Source organism: Pseudonaja textilis, chromosome Z (genome assembly GCF_049901715.1).
Source record: "Pseudonaja textilis isolate UNSWEBS1 chromosome Z, rPseTex1.2, whole genome shotgun sequence".
Classification (NCBI taxonomy): domain Eukaryota; kingdom Metazoa; phylum Chordata; class Lepidosauria; order Squamata; family Elapidae; genus Pseudonaja; species Pseudonaja textilis.
The window spans coordinates 15,112,422-15,130,437 of NC_142008.1; the positions used below are offsets into that span (position 1 = coordinate 15,112,422).

At 41.7% G+C, this 18,016-nt stretch overlaps 1 protein-coding gene across 1 annotated transcript; it reads right to left on the reverse strand.

Moving 5' to 3' along the window:
* Positions 1 to 7,240: 7,240 nt before the first annotated feature.
* LOC113442438 (gap junction delta-4 protein-like) lies at positions 7,241 to 10,809 on the reverse strand. Its single transcript, XM_026710009.2, has 2 exons — positions 10,606 to 10,809; positions 7,241 to 9,150 (listed from the first exon to the last, which is right to left on the reverse strand). Exons 1-2 carry the CDS (start codon positions 10,679 to 10,681, stop codon positions 8,342 to 8,344), a joined length of 885 nt encoding a protein of 294 aa, XP_026565794.1. The 5' UTR covers positions 10,682 to 10,809; the 3' UTR covers positions 7,241 to 8,341.
* Positions 10,810 to 18,016: the final 7,207 nt, after the last annotated feature.

The window sequence follows — 18,016 nt, forward strand, 5'->3', positions numbered from 1 at the left end:
TGCAATCTGCCTCGTACTTCTTTGACTTCAACTCCCATGTCTTAGATAAAATAGACCCAAGATATTCTGGCAGAAAAGTATATGATTTATGAGCCAATTCATATAGAGGACCATATGAAAGTGTATCTTCAGGAGAAGTGTGTGCTCCAGAGGTTGCTAAGTTCATAATGCCCCTCACTAGTGGCCATATGGCTGGATCTCCTAAGAGGTAAAGTTCTACCTACAGGTTCCCTACTCTTCATTTAAGATTGTAACATAAGTAAAATGGACTTCCAAAATCATAGAATTTTGACATTGTACTGCTTGGTATTATTCCAGTATGGTGTAGAGTAGTGGATAAAGTAGAAACTGGGAGATGGTGAGTTCTAGTCCCACCTTGGACACACAAAGCCAGTGAGTGACTCTGGATCAGGCCTTTTTTTCAGTTCTAGGAAGACAAGGGCAATGGCAAACCACTTCCAAAAAATCTTGCAAGGAAAACATATTTCTCTAGGCCATTATAGGTGACAATGTAATGACTCAAAAGTACACACACACACACACACACACACACCAAAAGCTATTGAGCTAATATCTCACATTCCTCAAGTAGCAAATATTGAATAGCTTATACTTTTCAGCTTGCTAGTTTTTATACCTATTTATCTTCTCTACAGATTAAAGTGCATTGCAAGAGCATTGTCCCTTACGCTAAATGAAGAATTTGCTTATTGACATTTTGATTCAGTTGCCAGCATTCATTGGCCTTGAGTATATTTCATTAAATTCCAGTAGGACAGACCTACTAACGAAGATCCTATTTTTAAGTAGGGACAATTGCAAATGAAACCATGCAGCCATGTGCTTTTTTGATCATGGGAAATGTCTCTGTTTATTATTTAAAAAAACATGCAGTGTTTTTCCTTTAATCTGTTTGTAAAACTTTACATCTACATCTATAAATATTGGCAGGTTGCAGTTTGAAATTTAAAAACTCATACATACCATATATATTTAGTAAAAATTACATATAGCAGCTTTATGAACTAACACCATATCTTTCTTTTTATCGTCCTAAATCAATAATATCTTGACTTCAGGACTAATGACACTCAAACAATTTATAATACAGAAAGTTCTTAATTCTTTGCCAGTGTTCTCATTGTCTCCCCCTTTCTCTCTCTTTCTGTGTGTGTCCCACTCTCTTTGTGTCTTTCTCCCCCGCTCTCCCTCTCCCCCTCCCTTTCCCTTTCTCTCTCTCCCCTTTCCTCCCTCCCTTTCTCTGTCTCCCCCCCCCCCGTGTGTTGTGTGTGTGTGTGTCTCCCTCTCTGTCTCTGTCTCTCTGTGTCTCTCTCTTTGTATGTGTGTTCTCCAGATATGTTACACATTGGTTCTCATAAATCTACATCAGAAGATCCACACCACAACTGAAGAAAACCAGGTTAGGGAAGATTGTTCTACAACTATCTGTTACATCTGTAAAGCAAGCATTTGAAAATTGCATCGTATGGCCCCTAGATGGCCTCTTCCATCACTTCAACATTTTCTCAGTAAACTGCAGGTTTTCAAGGTCCTTTATCCCTTTAGACTTTCATAAATTTACCAGTCACAAATGTGGAGTAGATGGAAAGAGAATGCCACAAGCAGAATCTGATCAAACTTAGTTCTCAATATAAGAATCATCATGGTATTAGGTGTGTTCAGATGTCAGAATAGGACCAGAGATTATCCTTAACCAGAACACTTTTCTGGATTGTTTTGGGCCAGCTGTTACCGGTACCTCTCAGTTCAAGCTATACTATAGGGTGGTTGATGAAAACAACAGAGGAAGCAATGCTGCCTTCAACTCTGGAAAGAAAAGAGGGCTCTGAGTCAAGTAGGAACAAATAATAGGAGACAGTTGTGCAATTAACCAAAAGAAAAGAGTGATGGAATATCAAAGCTCAAAAACAAATACTACCAACCTGCCTTCCCTTGATGACCTGTATACTGAGTCAAAAAGAGGGCTGTGAAAATATTTACACACCCCTCACATCCCAGACATAAACTGTTTCAATTCCTACCCTCAAAACGACACTCTAGAGCACTGCACATCAGCACTAGACACAAGGACAGGTTTTTCCAGAACACCATCACTCTGCTAAACAAATAATTCCCTCAACACTGTCCAACTATTCACTAAGTCTGCATTACTATTGCTATCAATCCTCTCATCCTTCCTATCACCCATCCTCTCCCACTTATGACTGTATGGCTGTAACTTTGTTGTTTATATCCTTACGATTTATATTGATTGTTTCCTAGTATGATTTGATTGCTTACTTGTACCCTATGACCATCATTAAGTGTTGTATCTTATGATTCCTGATGAATGTATCTTTTATTTTCTTTTTTTATACACTGAGAGCACATTCACCAAAGACAAACTCCTTGTGTGTCCAATTACACTTGGCTAATAAAGAATTCTAATATCTAATATCTAAAAAGTGTTAACCATGACAAGTGTAACATCTCAGCCATGTCCAAAGGCACCACCAGGGGGAGACAGAATCTTGTACAACCATTTTGTTTAACTCTAGTCAAAGGTCTCAACCGTGGCAACCTTAAGACTTGTGGACTTCAACTCCCAGAATTCTGGGAGTTGAAGTCCACAAGTCTTAAAGTTGCCACGGTTGGAGACCACTAATCCTTCTCAATGTAGTCATCATTCCCACAGGGTAGGGCTGGGGCTCAGAATAATAGGATTTGTAGTTGTACGCTTGAAGGATAGCAGGTTGAAGGAGACCAATATGCATTAATCCCAGGTTTGGCTCAGGGACACATCTGCGCATAAGAAGAAAGCATCAAGAGCCATGGTGGCACAGTGGTTAGAATGCAGGACAGGTAGTCCTCGACTTACAACAGTTCACTTAGTGACCATTTGAAACTACAATGGCACAGAAAAAGTGACTTATGACCATTTTTCACACTTATGACCATTGCAGCATCCCCATAGTCACATGATTTACATTCGGATATTTGGCCATTGATTCACATTTATGATGGTTGCAGTGTCCCGGGGTCACATGATCCTTTTTGCAACCTTCTTGAAAAGCAAAGTCAATGGAGAAGCAATAAATAAGTCTACATGCTCTTGCTATTACACAAACCACTTCAGCCCCTCATTTAATCCACATTTTTCCTAATATTTTGGACATCTGTCAACCTCAACAGCATATAGAATTATTAACAGTGTGTAGAAGTTTTATATTATATTGTTAATGGCAATAATATTGGAGGTGGGTGGAGGAAATTGCTCACAGAGGCTAGCATTGAAGAAGCTTATTTATCTTTACGGACTTTGCATTGAAGGCCACAGTTATTCCAAGGACATTTAAAATATACAAACAACCTCTTTAGCAACTCAGATTCAGCCCTCCACTGCAAAAAGACAACATTGCTCAGTGCGGTCTCAGTTCTTGAAATTATACAAAGCTAGGTATTTAATAAAGTATTATTAAAGGCATTTGCTGGTGCACATAACAAGAAATCCATTTTTTTTAAAAAAAAAAGTCTTCTCAATGTGTGGTTAAGAACAAAATGTAGAATATCCATGATTGTTGATGGAGTCCCAGGATCAGCATCAAGATTTTTCTGACTCTCATTTTTTATTTCTCTTGCCTTCCATTACCACCATCCAGTCCTCAACATGGCAGTAGAAGTAGGGCTGGAGTAAACAAGGCCTTACGTTTGGGTTAGCTTGTAGTAGGCAAAGTACCTGCTAAAATCGCCTGGCTTTCAGAACCCTTTGGAAGTAAACCTGGTTTTCCCCTGGTGAACTGGAATGGTTACAGCAGAATTATGGTCCAAAAAGTCAAGATGGCAATAGGGTTAACATCTTTAAATGTGCATTGTGTGAACATAACCACATAATGTTCATTTATTTTATTTATACATTTTATTAGACGCCAAATTATCATAGTAATTCTGGGTGGCTTACAGTCATAAAAATGTATCTATACATATACTTTAACACATCAATCAACTAAAACCAAATGTTAAAATCTAAGCACCTGTGAGGATAATTTTTTCCAATGCACTTGAGAGCATGACAGCAAAAGTTAGAAGATTATTAAGGACAGATCCAGCCTAGAATTAAGGAGAAATTTCCTAAAAGTGAGAATAATTAATAAATGGAATGGCTTATCACTGGAAGAAATGTATGCTCCTTTACTGGAGCTTGCCAATATAAGAGACTGGACATCTATTTGTTCAGAATGGTATAGGATCTTCTGCTTAAACAGGGGGTTGGACTAGAAGACCTCCAAGGTCCCTTCCAACTCTGTTATTGTATGATTGTAGTGTATATATAATGTGTTTTTCCACTCTTAAGTTTTCCATGCTTTTTTTTTGCTATTGTTCAGCAAAATAGAAAAGTGCAAACACTGAACAACTGAAGATCTGGGCATATAAAATACTGAGGTTTATATCCTCTGTGTGTGGAAGGTGGGGAGGGAGAAAGAAAGCGTGAGAGAGGTGGGGAGGAAAGGGGGAGAGAGAGGAAGAGGAAGAGAGGAGAGGAAAAGAGAGAGAGAGGAAGGGAGAAAGAAGAAGAGAGAGAGAGGAAGAGAGAGGAAGAGAAAAGAGAAAGGAGGACGAGAGAGAGGAAGAGAGAGGGGAAGAGGGGGAGAGAGAGAGAGAAAGAGAAAGCCTAAGAGAGAGGAAGAGCAAAAAGAGAGAAAAAGAGAGAGAGAAGGATGAGAGAGAGAGAAATAGAAAAAGAGAGAGAAAGAGAGAGAGCTGTGAGCACCTAATCAAAACCCATGTCTATACTGTACAGGTTGTTAAGCGAGGCTGTTGTTAAATAACTTTTGCCCTGTTTTACTATCTTTCTTCAGTTGTTATGTGAATCACTTCAACTGTTCATTTAGGAACATTGTTGTTACGGGAATTTGGATTCCCCATTGACTTTGACAAAAGATTATCACATGATCCTAGGACACTGAACTGTCATAAGTACTTGACAGTGTCCAAGCATCCATATTTTGATCACGTAGGAATGCGTAAAGGTGAAAAAACCTTTTTTTCAGTGGCATTGTAATTTTGAACAGTCATTAAAGAAACTGTTCTAAGTCAAGGACTGTCTGTATATCCAAAAGGACAGAGCTGCAATCACACACACACACACACAAACACATTTTGGCTGTTTTGATTGTCCCCTACCTCACAGAGTGCTTCATCCTGTCTAGGTCTGTCAATATCTAGTGGTATCCAGGGCCTAGTTAAGCTTTCATGGCAACTAAAAAGTAAAAGGACAGAAAGCTGAAAACTAAGACACCGTGAAGTTTCCAGACCATATTAAGGAAGCAACCAAGAATGCAGTTGATCTTTTAGTATTGAAAAGATCCTTGAGTACAGGGCTGTGGGTTGTGATGTGCTTTGGTAAATTTTGTTATGGGAACTCATCAATGGTGAGATTCAGCTAGTTCTCACCAGTTCAGGAGAAATGGTTGTTAAATTATTTGAATCCCACCACTGGAACTCATTACAAAGCTATTCTGACTTTTAGTTAATTCTGAGGCGTTTCTCCCATTGCAGCGTTCCTGTGTTTGGTTTTTTGTTTTTTTTTCAACCTGCAAACTCTTCCAAATCCTCTAGAGGGCAGCATTTCCTTTTGTGGCGTGAGTAATTTCAGCGTTTCAGTAGCAACATAAAATGAAATTAGATTCACTGAACTGAAATCAGTTTAGTACGGAAGATGGAGATCAGAAGGAAAATATTGATTCCAGTAACGAAAGAAATAAATGATACCGAGATGTCAAAAGAAAAAAAGTTTCCAGTTTAAATAATTTGAAATATTAGGTACCCCATTTATAAAGTTAATACTAAATGGCATACAGAAAATTTGAACCTGGCTGAACCTGATATCATTAAGATGTTTATTAATTAAAATTCCAGTATTCCAGAGTACTTTCAACTACAGTTTTCACAATCCTTAATTACCCTGGTCATTCTTGGAGAGACCGAGTTATGTGTAAACTTTTAAAGGTTTAAAGTATTGGGTGGGGGAGTGGAGTTATTACTTTATTTTTCAAGGTTAAAATGTTTTTTGAACTATTGATATTCCACATTTCATATGTGCACATATTTTAACGATTTAATGAATGCAAATCATTCCCCTTTTTAAAAATAGCTATTTTGCACACTCACACAACACTTACCAATTTATGGACTTATAATTAATTCTATGTAATTAACCTGACCTATATGTTTATGAGTTTTACACCAGTGTTTGTAAATCATGATGCTCAGAAACCCCTGTTTAATTTTTACTAGCCCAGACATGCACAAAACCAACTATTGCAAATCTCTCTAGGAATGGAAGTGTATATCAAAAAGTATATGTTATTTGTAATACCCTTATTACATTTCCCCTCAAATACTGGGGTTTTTTCCCCCCAAGAATGGAACTGTGTGAAGATACCTGCATGAAAACTTTTGTCTGATTTAGAAGTCCTAAACTTTTGGAATCCTGAATCACAAGTTAAGCATGAAAGATGCAATTGGATTCTTCAACTAAACATTTTATTTTCATCGCCCATGAGAAGACAAGTCTTCCCTTATTCACCTTTCCTCCCTCATGAGCTTTTCAAAAAATCAGGTGCCTCTACTGGGTAGGCAAATCTTAAACAAAGCATCTGAAGGTGCTGACAGATAATGACATTGGTATCCTTGAGGAAGACTCCTTGGTCACTGTTCTCACCCCGCCCCCGCCCCCCCTTTTTTTTCCCAGAGAAAGAGAGAGAGTCCAAATAATTTTGCAAGTTTTAGTATTTTTTTGGTGTAAATGGTTATACATTATATTGATGATACAATGATACTAGTACATGATTTATTGATATTAAAGATATTCTATTGTTTAGATAGCATTGAGCATTAGACAGAATAAAAAGAAATAGTATGGATTACAATTTGTAATATTGATTATAAGAATATAATAATTCAACTTTTTCATATAGAGTACAATAATAATAAAACTACCAGAATATTTATTGAGCAATAAAGATCCTAACCTTGACCTTCAATGCTTTGTATTGAAATATCTATTGTAATGTATTATATGTGATATAGATATGGACACACACATAGACATACATTTATGTGCGTGTTAATGAAAAGAAAAAAATACAATAAGCAAAAGCAATTTAATCTATGTGCAGATTGCATCAAAGTATTAAATGAGAATTAAAGTCTGTATTGTAATGTTGTATATGTAGATATAGGTGTGGATATACAAGCACACATTTATATACCCATTTAATAAAAAGAAAAAATACTGTAAGCAAAAGCAATTTAATATGTCTGCAGGTTATATCAAACTATTCACACTTGAGCTGAGAGTTGAAATCTGTAATGTAATATTTTAACTATAGATATATGGACATGCACAGAGAAGTGTATATAAGTGCATGTTAATGTAAGGAAAAATATATCATAAGCATGCAATAATTATAAAAAGTGGGAAGGAAAGGGAAAAAGGAAAAGAACTATTGGGTTTCTAATATTCCCCTTTAGCCATATTTGCTAATGTACCAAATTGTTGGTTTTAAACCTTCTCCGTAGGTGGCAGACTATGATTGTATTTGCCATGCAGCCTACATATATTGTACCTTTGGGAAGCATTATTTTGAAAGTTTAAAGTTTAAAATTGTTAAACTTCCGTTATGCCTATATGCCATTAATTTTGCGATTGCTGCATGTTCTCCAAGTTTAAGTTCATAGTCAAGATATGGCCAGAATTTTATTTGTTCCAATGTTGAGCAAAACTTATTTTTGCGGCTGTAAGCAAATATCTGATTATGTTTTAAAGTTTCTAATGTTTTGTTATGTAAATGATGTAAATCTTATAGACCATGCCACCATTTTCCCCATTATTGTGTGGCAACTGTTTTTTTAAAACATTGTATTGTTTGGAATATTATATCTTATTCTGTATCCTATCTAAATAAAAGTTTATATAAGTATTCCAAGGGGTGGAATATTCCAAGGGGTGTTGGTTTCAAAAGTCAAGACTTTCATTATTTACTACTCCGCTCTTGTGAGCTTTTTCAAAAATCAATTGCCTATACTGGATGGGGCAATTTTCTTTAAAATGAAATAGTTTGAAGGGGAAGGCTGGCTGGCTGGAGAAATGTGAAGTTTACACCTCTTTAAGGGGCCTAGGTTGAAGACCACTGTCTAAGAAAGGGAAGGGTTATTGTCACCCAGCTTCCTTTTTTATATAATAATGTAAATATGCAAAAGTTAAATGCTGCAAAAAATTATATAGTTTTGTAATGCATGCATGGTTTTCTCTCAGCTCAATGCAGACTTAAGAATAGATTTAAAATTCAAACTCTTTTGCACAGTGCCTTTCCTTTCTAAATCTTTTCATTGGGAAACTTGTACCATCCTCATTGTCATCAAAATTGAACAAATCTCTGCTTCCTCCTGCTCTTTGATTCAGGCGAGTCCCGCCTATCTTTGACTTACTGGTTATAAGCTTATTTCTGCACTCTTTTATAACTATAATCAGGTCAAGAAGGCCAAGACATATGGAGAAAATACCGACAATCCACAGTAAGATCATCATGGCAGACTTTTCAGTTGTTCTGGGGACGAAGCAGGTGATGTCGCTTGGACAAATGTCCTCACTACAATTATACAATTTGTCAACAAAGAAGCCAAACAAATTGTAGCTACTAATGGAAAAGCCAATTTCTATCATTATTCTCAAGAGCAGTTGAACTGCATAGGCACGTGAAAAATCAGGAATTGCCAATTCATGGGCCCCGCAAGTGTCTTTGTTTTTAGTTGGCTCGCTGGAGGCTGTATCGGTATCTCTGAAGCCAATGGAGGCTTTGATCTGTTTGCAATAAGTGCAAGGGAGAGAATAAGCCTCCACAACTTGCTTACCCACACTGTGCAAGATGCACATAACATACACTGCAAAAGGAAGCAGGACAGACAAGCACTCCAGCAACCAGAAACGAACTTGAGAGACTGCTGTGAAAGCATCGTAGCACACGCTTGGGCATCCTGGCTGGTTGGTATTGCAGACAAAAGCGACCAATTCATCTTGGTAGAGAGGGTATGCCCCAAACAATATCAGTATCAGTTTCATCAACATTGTGTAGATTAGCCAACTCTTTCCTGGAAAGGAAGAAGAAGGGTGAAATTAGACAAATAAAAATGTCTGATCCAACATGAACACACCTGCACATTGATTAGCCTGGTTGAGAATAATTCCTAACCAATAAGCCATGTTATGTTTGATAACATTAGATAACCCTTCTCATCAATTGCATTGCTGAGTGGGTCTATGACAATTCACCATGGCGAACACATCATAGGCCAACTCGCTATGGCCAACTTGCTGTAGTCAACTCATCACAGGCCAACTCGCTGCAGGGCAAGAATTACATGAATCTCAAATAAGAGGAGGAATAGAAAAATTATAGAAAGAACGCAAAAGGAAGGACAAAATAAAATGTGAATTAAAATTAAATTAATTTTTAATTTATTTTAAATAATTAAATTGAATTGTTAAATTATCCCTGCAGTGAGTTGTCCTGTAACATGTTGGCCGTGGCAAGTTGTCCCATGATCAGTCAGCTATGGTGAGTTGGCTGCAGTGAATTGGCCATGGTGAGTTGTTTCATTCCATTGCTGGAGCTGAAGAACAGAATAAATAGTTAAAGTAATCAGGGCATACTCATAAAAGCATATTTCACAATGTATAAAATCACAAAAGGAGGAAAAAGAAAATTCTAAATTTATAGAATAGATGGGGTAGTAAACAGATAAATACCAGAAGCAAGCTATAATAGATTCCTTCTATTATTATTTTTCCGACTTCAAAAACTTTTTGTTTTTTTTCATTCTTAATTTTTTTTCCAAGAGCAAATGTGGGGTGTAATATAAAACTGACAATGTGTTTTTCAAAGTCTGCCCTAAAGCACAGGATAACTCATGTGATCCACAGTGATCATGAATTTACCAGGGACAGATTGAAGCCAATTGAGGGGATCGAGAAATAAATTAAATAATGTAAATCTAGATGGTTGAGTCTGCCTACAGACAAGAGAAAGTGAGAAGCAGACACTATACAAGGTCACAATGCACCTACGTTTCGATGATGTTATGAAAAACAGTCTCATTTTTTAAAGACAGCTGGACAATATTTGATATTGTGGCTACTCCTGCTTTAAAAGGGCAAGGACACAAAGGTGGATTTGCCCTCCGTTTGCCTAACGCCTTACGATTTTTCTCTTCCACTGCTTTTGCCGAACACTAGTTCTGATCATATTTATTTGTAACTAGTTGTGTTTAATTATTCCCTAACAGAATAATATTAATCTGTCCTGAAGTGCCTTCACCCATTTACTTTTGCTATTGTCTTTGCAGGCATTAAATAAAAGTTCTGCTAAAAAAGACAATCACACTTTGCAGCTTCACTTCCACATCATTTTTGAGGGAAAAAGTGTGTAAATTCTGTTTTTTGTTCCTGAAAATTTCATTTCAGGGTGGTTGGTTCTCGAACCAACTCCTTCTCCACAATGTTTCCCAGACTGAAAATAATTAAAATGCAAATGTATAAATACCTACCTACAATGGTCACATTATGATTGAGGACAAGGAAGGAAAAGCTAAAACCGCTCCAGTATTTCATATTTGCAGTCATACAGTCTTCTTCCTACAAGAAGAATGAAGTGCAGCAATCTAAGTGAAAAGAGGGAGAAGAAACATTAAAAAGAAAAAAAAAAAATCTATAGATGGCTTTTAAGAGGAATGGTGAAATAAGGTAAGCAAAGTTGGCAGAGATTTGAGATTTCTTTGGGAAATCTTACAGAGAGCAGAATTTTCTTTCTTTTCTTTCTTTCTTACAGAGAGCAGAATTTATTAAAATCTGGAAATAAAAAAACAGTATTAATTTCAGGTATGATTTTAAAGAAACTTCTGGGAAAAAAAGGGGAAAAAAGAGGTGAAACTGAAGAAGGAAACAAAACCTTAACATTTTGCAGATTACTTACTAGGAGAAATTTCTCTTCCTAAATGATGCGAGGAGAAACCTGTAGTCTGTCAGCCAGAGAAGTTTTAGGCTTGGCTATCTTCTCCACTTTTGCTATCAGGATGAGCTGGTAGCTGGAAAGGTCTCTCTCATTCTGAGGCAGAGAGGCTCAGGAGCAAGTAGAAAACAGTGAAAGCCAATTGTTCCTCCCACCGTGGAAGGAAACAGATGTCATAGTTATCTGTTGTTTTCAGGAAAAAAAAAGTACTATACGTAAACACGTTTTAGTAAACCATGGATAGTCCTTATTTGGGGATGATCCAATTTGATATAGGAGAGGCAACTAGCCTTGGATAGAAGGTCTTTTACTTCTTTATTGCAAGCCTTTTTTTTTCCTGCTCAAGCGTTCTCCCAAGACCTCCATCGAAGTATCTGCCATTATTTTTTTCCTACAGTTCAGTAACAAAACTGTTGTAGTTGAGCAATGAGAGGCTAGACCAGGGCATGAATGCAACGAGACTTTATTGAAACAATAAAGGACTGAACGTGTTAGCCCTGCCTGGAGCAGGCTCACAGCGAACAGCAACTGACCGAACCCTGCAGCTGGCTTTTATAGCCGGCTGTCGAGGGAAGCCAGCCAATGAGGGGCAGCAAACGCCCCCGCAGCATGAACGGACCTGGGTGGGAACTTTGGCAAGTTCCAGGGACATAACACCCCTTCCCCCCAGATGCGAACACGCATAGTCATTTAAATAAGTGGGTGGTCTGTGCTGGCGCCCCGAGCATCGTAACTCTGGCGGGTTGCCAAGTGTCTCAGAGTTCGAAGAAACTGGTTGGGTTGGTGACGGGGTGCGAGCTCGCTCGGAGGTCTGCGCTGGCATCGGTGACGTGCTTCTGGCCAGCGATGTCGTGGCCCCATCCAATGGTTCCAGCGGAGGACCCATCGGGCAGTCCCGGTCTACTGCCTGCTCCCTCGGCTCGGATGATGGTGGCGAAGAGTCTCTGGAACAGTCTTCGATGAGAGTTTGGTGAGGCGCCTGGGTGCTGACCTGTGCCCATGATCCGGCACCAGCGAGGGTACCTTGTCACTTCCTAAGCTGGTCCAGGTGCCTTCTCCAGATGCGGCCATCTTCCAGTTGGACTCGGTACAACCTGGGGCCGGTGATGGCTACGATCTCCCCTGAATCCAGAGTGGGTCTCCGGCGTAGTTCCTTGCAAAGACATGTTCCTGCAAGACAAAATCTCTGACCCCCGTCATTGAAGCAAGGGGGTTGTCAGGGCAATAGTGAGGGTGGAGCCTATCCAACACAGTTCGTAGGCGTCTACCCATCAGAAGTTCAGCTGGGGATTTGTTGGTGACCATGCAAGGGGTTGAGTGTTGGCTTAGTAAGAAGCGGGAGAGTCTGTGATGCCAGTCTTCTTTGCTGAATCTGGCTAACGCTTCTTTTGTGGTCCTAACGGCCCTCTCTGCCAATCCGTTGCTGGCAGGATGAAAGGGGGCCGTGAAGATGTGTCGGATGCCAAGATTGGCGGCAAAACGGCTGAATTCAGCTGAGGCAAACTGGGGGCCATTGTCCGAAACTATAGTATCTGGTAGACCGTGTGTCACGAATAGACGGGTCAGGGCCTTGGTAACTGCCTGTGTGGTGGTCGTGGATAGTTGGGCCACATCGATCCATTTAGAGTATGAATCCACGACCACCAAGAAGGTCCTGCCATGCATAGGACCCGCTAAGTCAATGTGAAGCCTTGACCAGGGCGCGTTGGCGCTCTCCCACTTTGTGGGGGTGGTGACTGGAGGGGATGGTCTGGATTCCTGACAGGGTTGGCAAGAGCTTACCCACTTGACGATGTTGTCGTCCAAGCCAGGCCACCAGACGTAACTCTGCGCCAACGCCTTCATCCGGACGATACCCGGGTGGCCCTCGTGTAGTGCCTCTAAGACTGGTGTGTGAAGCGAGGCCAGAATGACAACTCTGGTGCCCCACAACAGGCAGCCCTGCAAGCTAGATAGTTCCTGTTGACGGGTCTTAAAAGGTGTGAATTCGGTTGCGAGGTTAGTGCCCGGCCACCCCCTCCTCACCCAGTCCAGTACCTGGGCAATTGTTTTGTCCGTCTTGGATTTGGTGGCGATGTCGAGGGCGGTGACGGGAAGGTCGAGCTCGGTGACATCGAAGATGGCGTGGACCGGGGCCGGGTCCTCGGCTGGAGCTGGTAGGGGGCATCGGCTGAGGGCGTCTGCGTGGCTTAGTGTTTTTCCTGGGCGGTGGAGGAGCTTGTACGAGTATGCCGCCAGGAACAGTGTCCACCTCGTCATTCTGGGAGACAACACTTGGGGAGTCTGCTTGTCTCTGGCTAGGAGGCCCAGGAGAGGCTTGTGGTCTGTGATTAGTTTGAAGTTGTGGCCAAAAAGGAATTCATGAAATTTCTTTACCGCTGCCACTGCGGCTAAAGCCTCCTTGTCAATTTGACTATAGTTACGCTCTGTTGCTGAGAGCGTTCTGGAAAAGAAGGCAATTGGTGCCTCGGAGCCGTTGGGTAGTCTATGGCTTAAGACAGCTCCAATCCCAAAAGGGGATGCATCAGCTGCTAGTACTAATGGAAGATGTGGGTCAAATTGAATAAGGACTGCGTCTGATGTGAGCAGTGATTTGACTGCGCGAAAAGCGGTGTCTTCCTTGTGTCCCCAGTGCCACGGTGATTTTTTATCCAAGAGCCTGTGTAAGGGCTCTGCTACTGACGCTTTGTGGGGTAGGAATGATGCATAGAAGTTCAATAATCCCCAAAAGGCTTGTAGCTCGGCTTTAGTGGTTGGTGTGGGTGCCTCATGGATTGCCTTGACCTTGGATTCTAGGGGGTGAATGCCTGAGGTGTCAATTCTATAGCCCAGAAAGTCCACTTGTCTAGTGGCAATGGCACATTTCTCCCTTTTTAATTTGAGGCCATGCTGTCTGAACCTGTCTAACACTGCTCTGACTCTCTGGAAGAGTTGGGGTCCGTCCCTGGCCGAGACCAAAATGTCGTCGAAGTAGGGTACTACGCCAGGGAGGCCCTGAAGTATACGCTCCATGAGGGACTGGAAAATGCCAGGGGCAACACTTACGCCAAACTGGAGACGCCTGCACCGGAAAGCACCCCTGTGGGTCACAATAGTTTGTAATTCGGCTGTTTGATTGTCAACAGGGAACTGTTGATACGCTTGTGACATGTCCAATTTGGCAAAAATGTTGCCAGGCTCAAAAGTGTGCAGTAAATGTTGAATGACCGGGACTGGGTAAGCGCTAACTTGTAGAAAGCGGTTAATTGTTGTTTTGTAATCCGAGCAAATTCTCAGACTGCTGTCCTTTTTAAGGGGTGTGACAATTGGCGTCTCCCATTTGGCGAAGTCTGTCGGCTCAATGACCCCTTGTTTTAATAATTTATCCAGTTCCGCGTCCAGTTTAGGCCGAATGGCGAATGCGACTCTACGAGGTTTTAGCCGGACTGGAACTGCTTGGGGGTCAACTGCAAATGAGATGGGGGTACCGTTATAACACCCCAACTCATCGCTGAATACGTCTGAATAGTCAGTGAATAAGGAGTCAGTGTCAGAAGCTGAGACAGCATGGACTCCTGTTAACCCTAGGCCGAGGTAGGGGAACCAATCAAGCCCCAAGAGACTAGGGAGGTTGCCGTTAACTACCACTAGAGGCAGGTGGCCTTTGAAAGCTTTAAAATTAACAAGGAACTTGCCTTTGCCGAGTACTGGGATGTCCTTCCCTTGATAGTCCCTCAAGGTGAGCTGGCACTTCTGGAGCTGGTCTCTGGATAGTCTGGGCTGGATTCTCTTGAGAGTGCTCCACGAGATGATTGAGAGCGCTGACCCCGTGTCAACCTCCATACGACAAGGTTTACCTTCTAATAAAATGGAGAGTGTGATTTTACTATTAGAATGACAGGTGTGATTAGCATGGTAGCAAGTGTGACAATTTAGTACTTGCCTTTGGAGACCAGAATGGGAAAAGGAAGGGACCTTTTGTGCTGAGTTGTGTGCGGCCTGGCAGACTCTGGCGATGTGGCCCTTTTTGTGGCAATTGTTGCAGGTGGCACTTTTGAATTTGCAGGTAGCTCTCGAGTGAGGTCCGCCACAGGATAGGCACAGGATGATGTGTTTTGGTGAACTGTTGCTTTCTTGCCTGGTTCCTACCTGGGGTTGTCTGGCATGAGCGAGGCGGTGGATGTCTGTTTGATCGTTGGGATCCTCTTCGTTGACCACCTCTTCTGAGTGGACGGTGGTATAGCTTTGTTTGGGAACGGGACCTTGAATCTCGGTGGCTGACTGGGTTGCCAGTTCCGCAGCCAAGGCTTCCTCGACGGCCTGGGATAGGTTAAGATCCTTCCTGGCAAGCAGTCGCCTTTGGAGGTGAAGGTCCTTGACCCCTCAGACGAGCTGGTCGAGGAGCATGTCATCCAAGTAGTTCCCGAACCCGCAGTGGAGAGCTGCAGTCCTCAAGGCGGCCATGTACTGGTTGACGGTTTCCTTTTCAGCTTGCTTCCTCATCCGGAAGGTGAAACACCTCGCGATCTGTGAGGGCCTAGGGGAGTAATGATTGGTGAGAATTTCCAGCAATTCTGCCCAGGGAACATTCTTTAACTCACGTGGAGCGACGAGTGCTGTGGCGGTATCAAAAACGATGGCTCCGCAATAACTGAGGAAGAATGACTTCTTTCTGTGCTCCCCCGCACCAGCCAGACCAATGGCGTCGATATAGTGATTAAAGCGATTTTTGTATGACTCCCACTTTTCTTCATCAGGCTTGAACGGTGGGAAGGCTGGGTTGGAGTTCATGATGAGAACTTCTGCAGGTTATGCTGCTGTGAAATCTCTCTGGGACAACAAAATGGCCCTTTGTGCTCTTGACAGGCTGGTGACTTCAGCTCTGGAGAGGCTCCACAGAACCTCTCCGCTCTCTCTGGGCTAACGATTGAGACTTGGCTGCAACGGCTGTTGGCAGCGTTTTGAATTTCGCGCTCCTGGGGAGCGTAGGCGGTAATGGCTAGCCGCCCCTGATAGCGCTTCAAATTTCGCGCCTGCGTAGGTGACAGTGACTCGGAATAACAGCACTGCGCTGTATTCCGGCAAGAAATTCAAACGACAGCCGTTTGAATTTCGCGCTCTTTTGTGTTGAGCGGCTGCGGCTCGCAGCGCTTCACTTTCCCCTGTAGCTTGCTAACCAAGTGGCTACAGACGCTCTTTACTTTCACTCTTGCTGGCCGAGCTCTCCGACGGCGCGGCTGCGGCTCAGCGATCGAGTGACTTCAGCTGTTGCGGATTGCCTCTGGTAGCCATCCCACCCTCGTCGCCAGTGTTGTAGTTGAGCAATGAGAGGCTAGACCAGGGCATGAATGCAACGAGACTTTATTGAAACAATAAAGGACTGAACGTGTTAGCCCTGCCTGGAGCAGGCTCACAGCGAACAGCAACTGACCGAACCCTGCAGCTGGCTTTTATAGCCGGCTGTCGAGGGAAGCCAGCCAATGAGGGGCAGCAAACGCCCCCGCAGCATGAATGGACCTGGGTGGGAACTTTGGCAAGTTCCAGGGACATAACAAAAACCTTAAGACGTGCCTTAGCCAAGGCCATTCCATCAACCACCTAAGGGCAAAAGGATGAACAATAGAAAACAAAGGGCAGTCAAGTCAAGTACCATACTGTGGTTAGCACACATATTTGATGGAAAAATTTATTTGCAAAGTAGATAGTTTGGGTCCCCCCTTGTCCAAGTGCCAATTTGCACATAGGTCTCATGCAGAGGAAAGGATTTAAATCCTTTTTTTCTGAGTTTAATTGACTCACATCTTAGCAAATTCTGCAAGTGGAGGTTACAAAGATGAAGTGCCTTCTGTTCAAATGTGTATTCCTAGCAGCAATGGGATCCTGCTTATTCCACTACCGGTTCAGTGATTGTGCGTGCACATGCTTGCACACCTAATGCACACATGCAACTTTCCATACAGCCTGAAGTGCCAATCAGCTGAGGGGATAAAGAAGAGAAAAGCGCAGGGGCCGGTGGGAGGGCCAATACTGCACTTTTCATTCCTTTCTCCTCTCAGCCTCAGGAGGCTTTTTTTACTACCAGTTTGCCCAAACCAGTGTGAACCAGTAGCCTAACACCACTGATTCCTAGCGTATTTTTAGAAATAGGTCTCCCATCTGAATATCCTCCAGTAACAGGTAGAGTCTCAGAGATGGGCATTTTCAGAGACATCATTTATTCTAGGAAATAATGAACATCTGACCTATAGCAAATGCAAAAAGGAAGGATTATGAATTTAATGTGCATTCTGCCTGGTTCAACTAAGAGGGCTGATTAATGGCCTTTTTCTAAATATTTATCCTGATATCACTCTTCTTTTAAAGCTTCCAATCAATAGCATCTTGATTTCAGGATCAATGAATGATATTGCTTCCTTCTCAGATGAATTTTATGTATTTTGACTGTATTTTTAAAAATATGTGTTTATTAACATTTTTTCATAGAATGGGAGACAAATTAAACATTGGGAGCTATCTAACAAAATAAAATTCAATGAAAATGAAAAAAGTAAGGCATTTAGGCAAGAAAAATAAAATGCACAGGTACAGTGTATGTAGTACATCACTCAATAGTAGTAACTGCAAGAGGGATCTTGGAGTCCTAGTGGATAATCATTTAAATATGATCCAGCAGTGTGCAGTACCTGGCAAAAAAGCCAACACAGTTCTAGGCTGCATAAACAGAGGGATAGAATTAATGGTGAGATTCAATTTTTTTTACTACCGGTTTTGTGGACGTGGCTTGGTGGGTGTAGCTTGGCTTGGTGGACTGTAAAATCTCCATTCCCCTTTTAAAAAGGTGTCAAATTTGTCTGAAGTGATATAGGGTTTCCTGCCTAAGCATGAGGTTGGACTAAAAACCTCCAAGGTCCCTTCTTAACTCTGTTATTCTATTTTATTCTAAATTGAAACCAAAGAGAGGGGAAATTGCA

Excerpts from the sequence above, each read along its gene's own strand:
- LOC113442438 (XM_026710009.2), bottom strand. The coding sequence starts at position 10,681 with ATGACTGCAAATATGAAATACTGGAGCGGTTTTAGCTTTTCCTTCCTT. Across the intron at positions 9,151-10,605 it reads TCATAATGTGACCATTGTAG|GAAAGAGTTGGCTAATCTAC; the intron begins GTAGGTATTTAT and ends CTTCCTTTCCAG.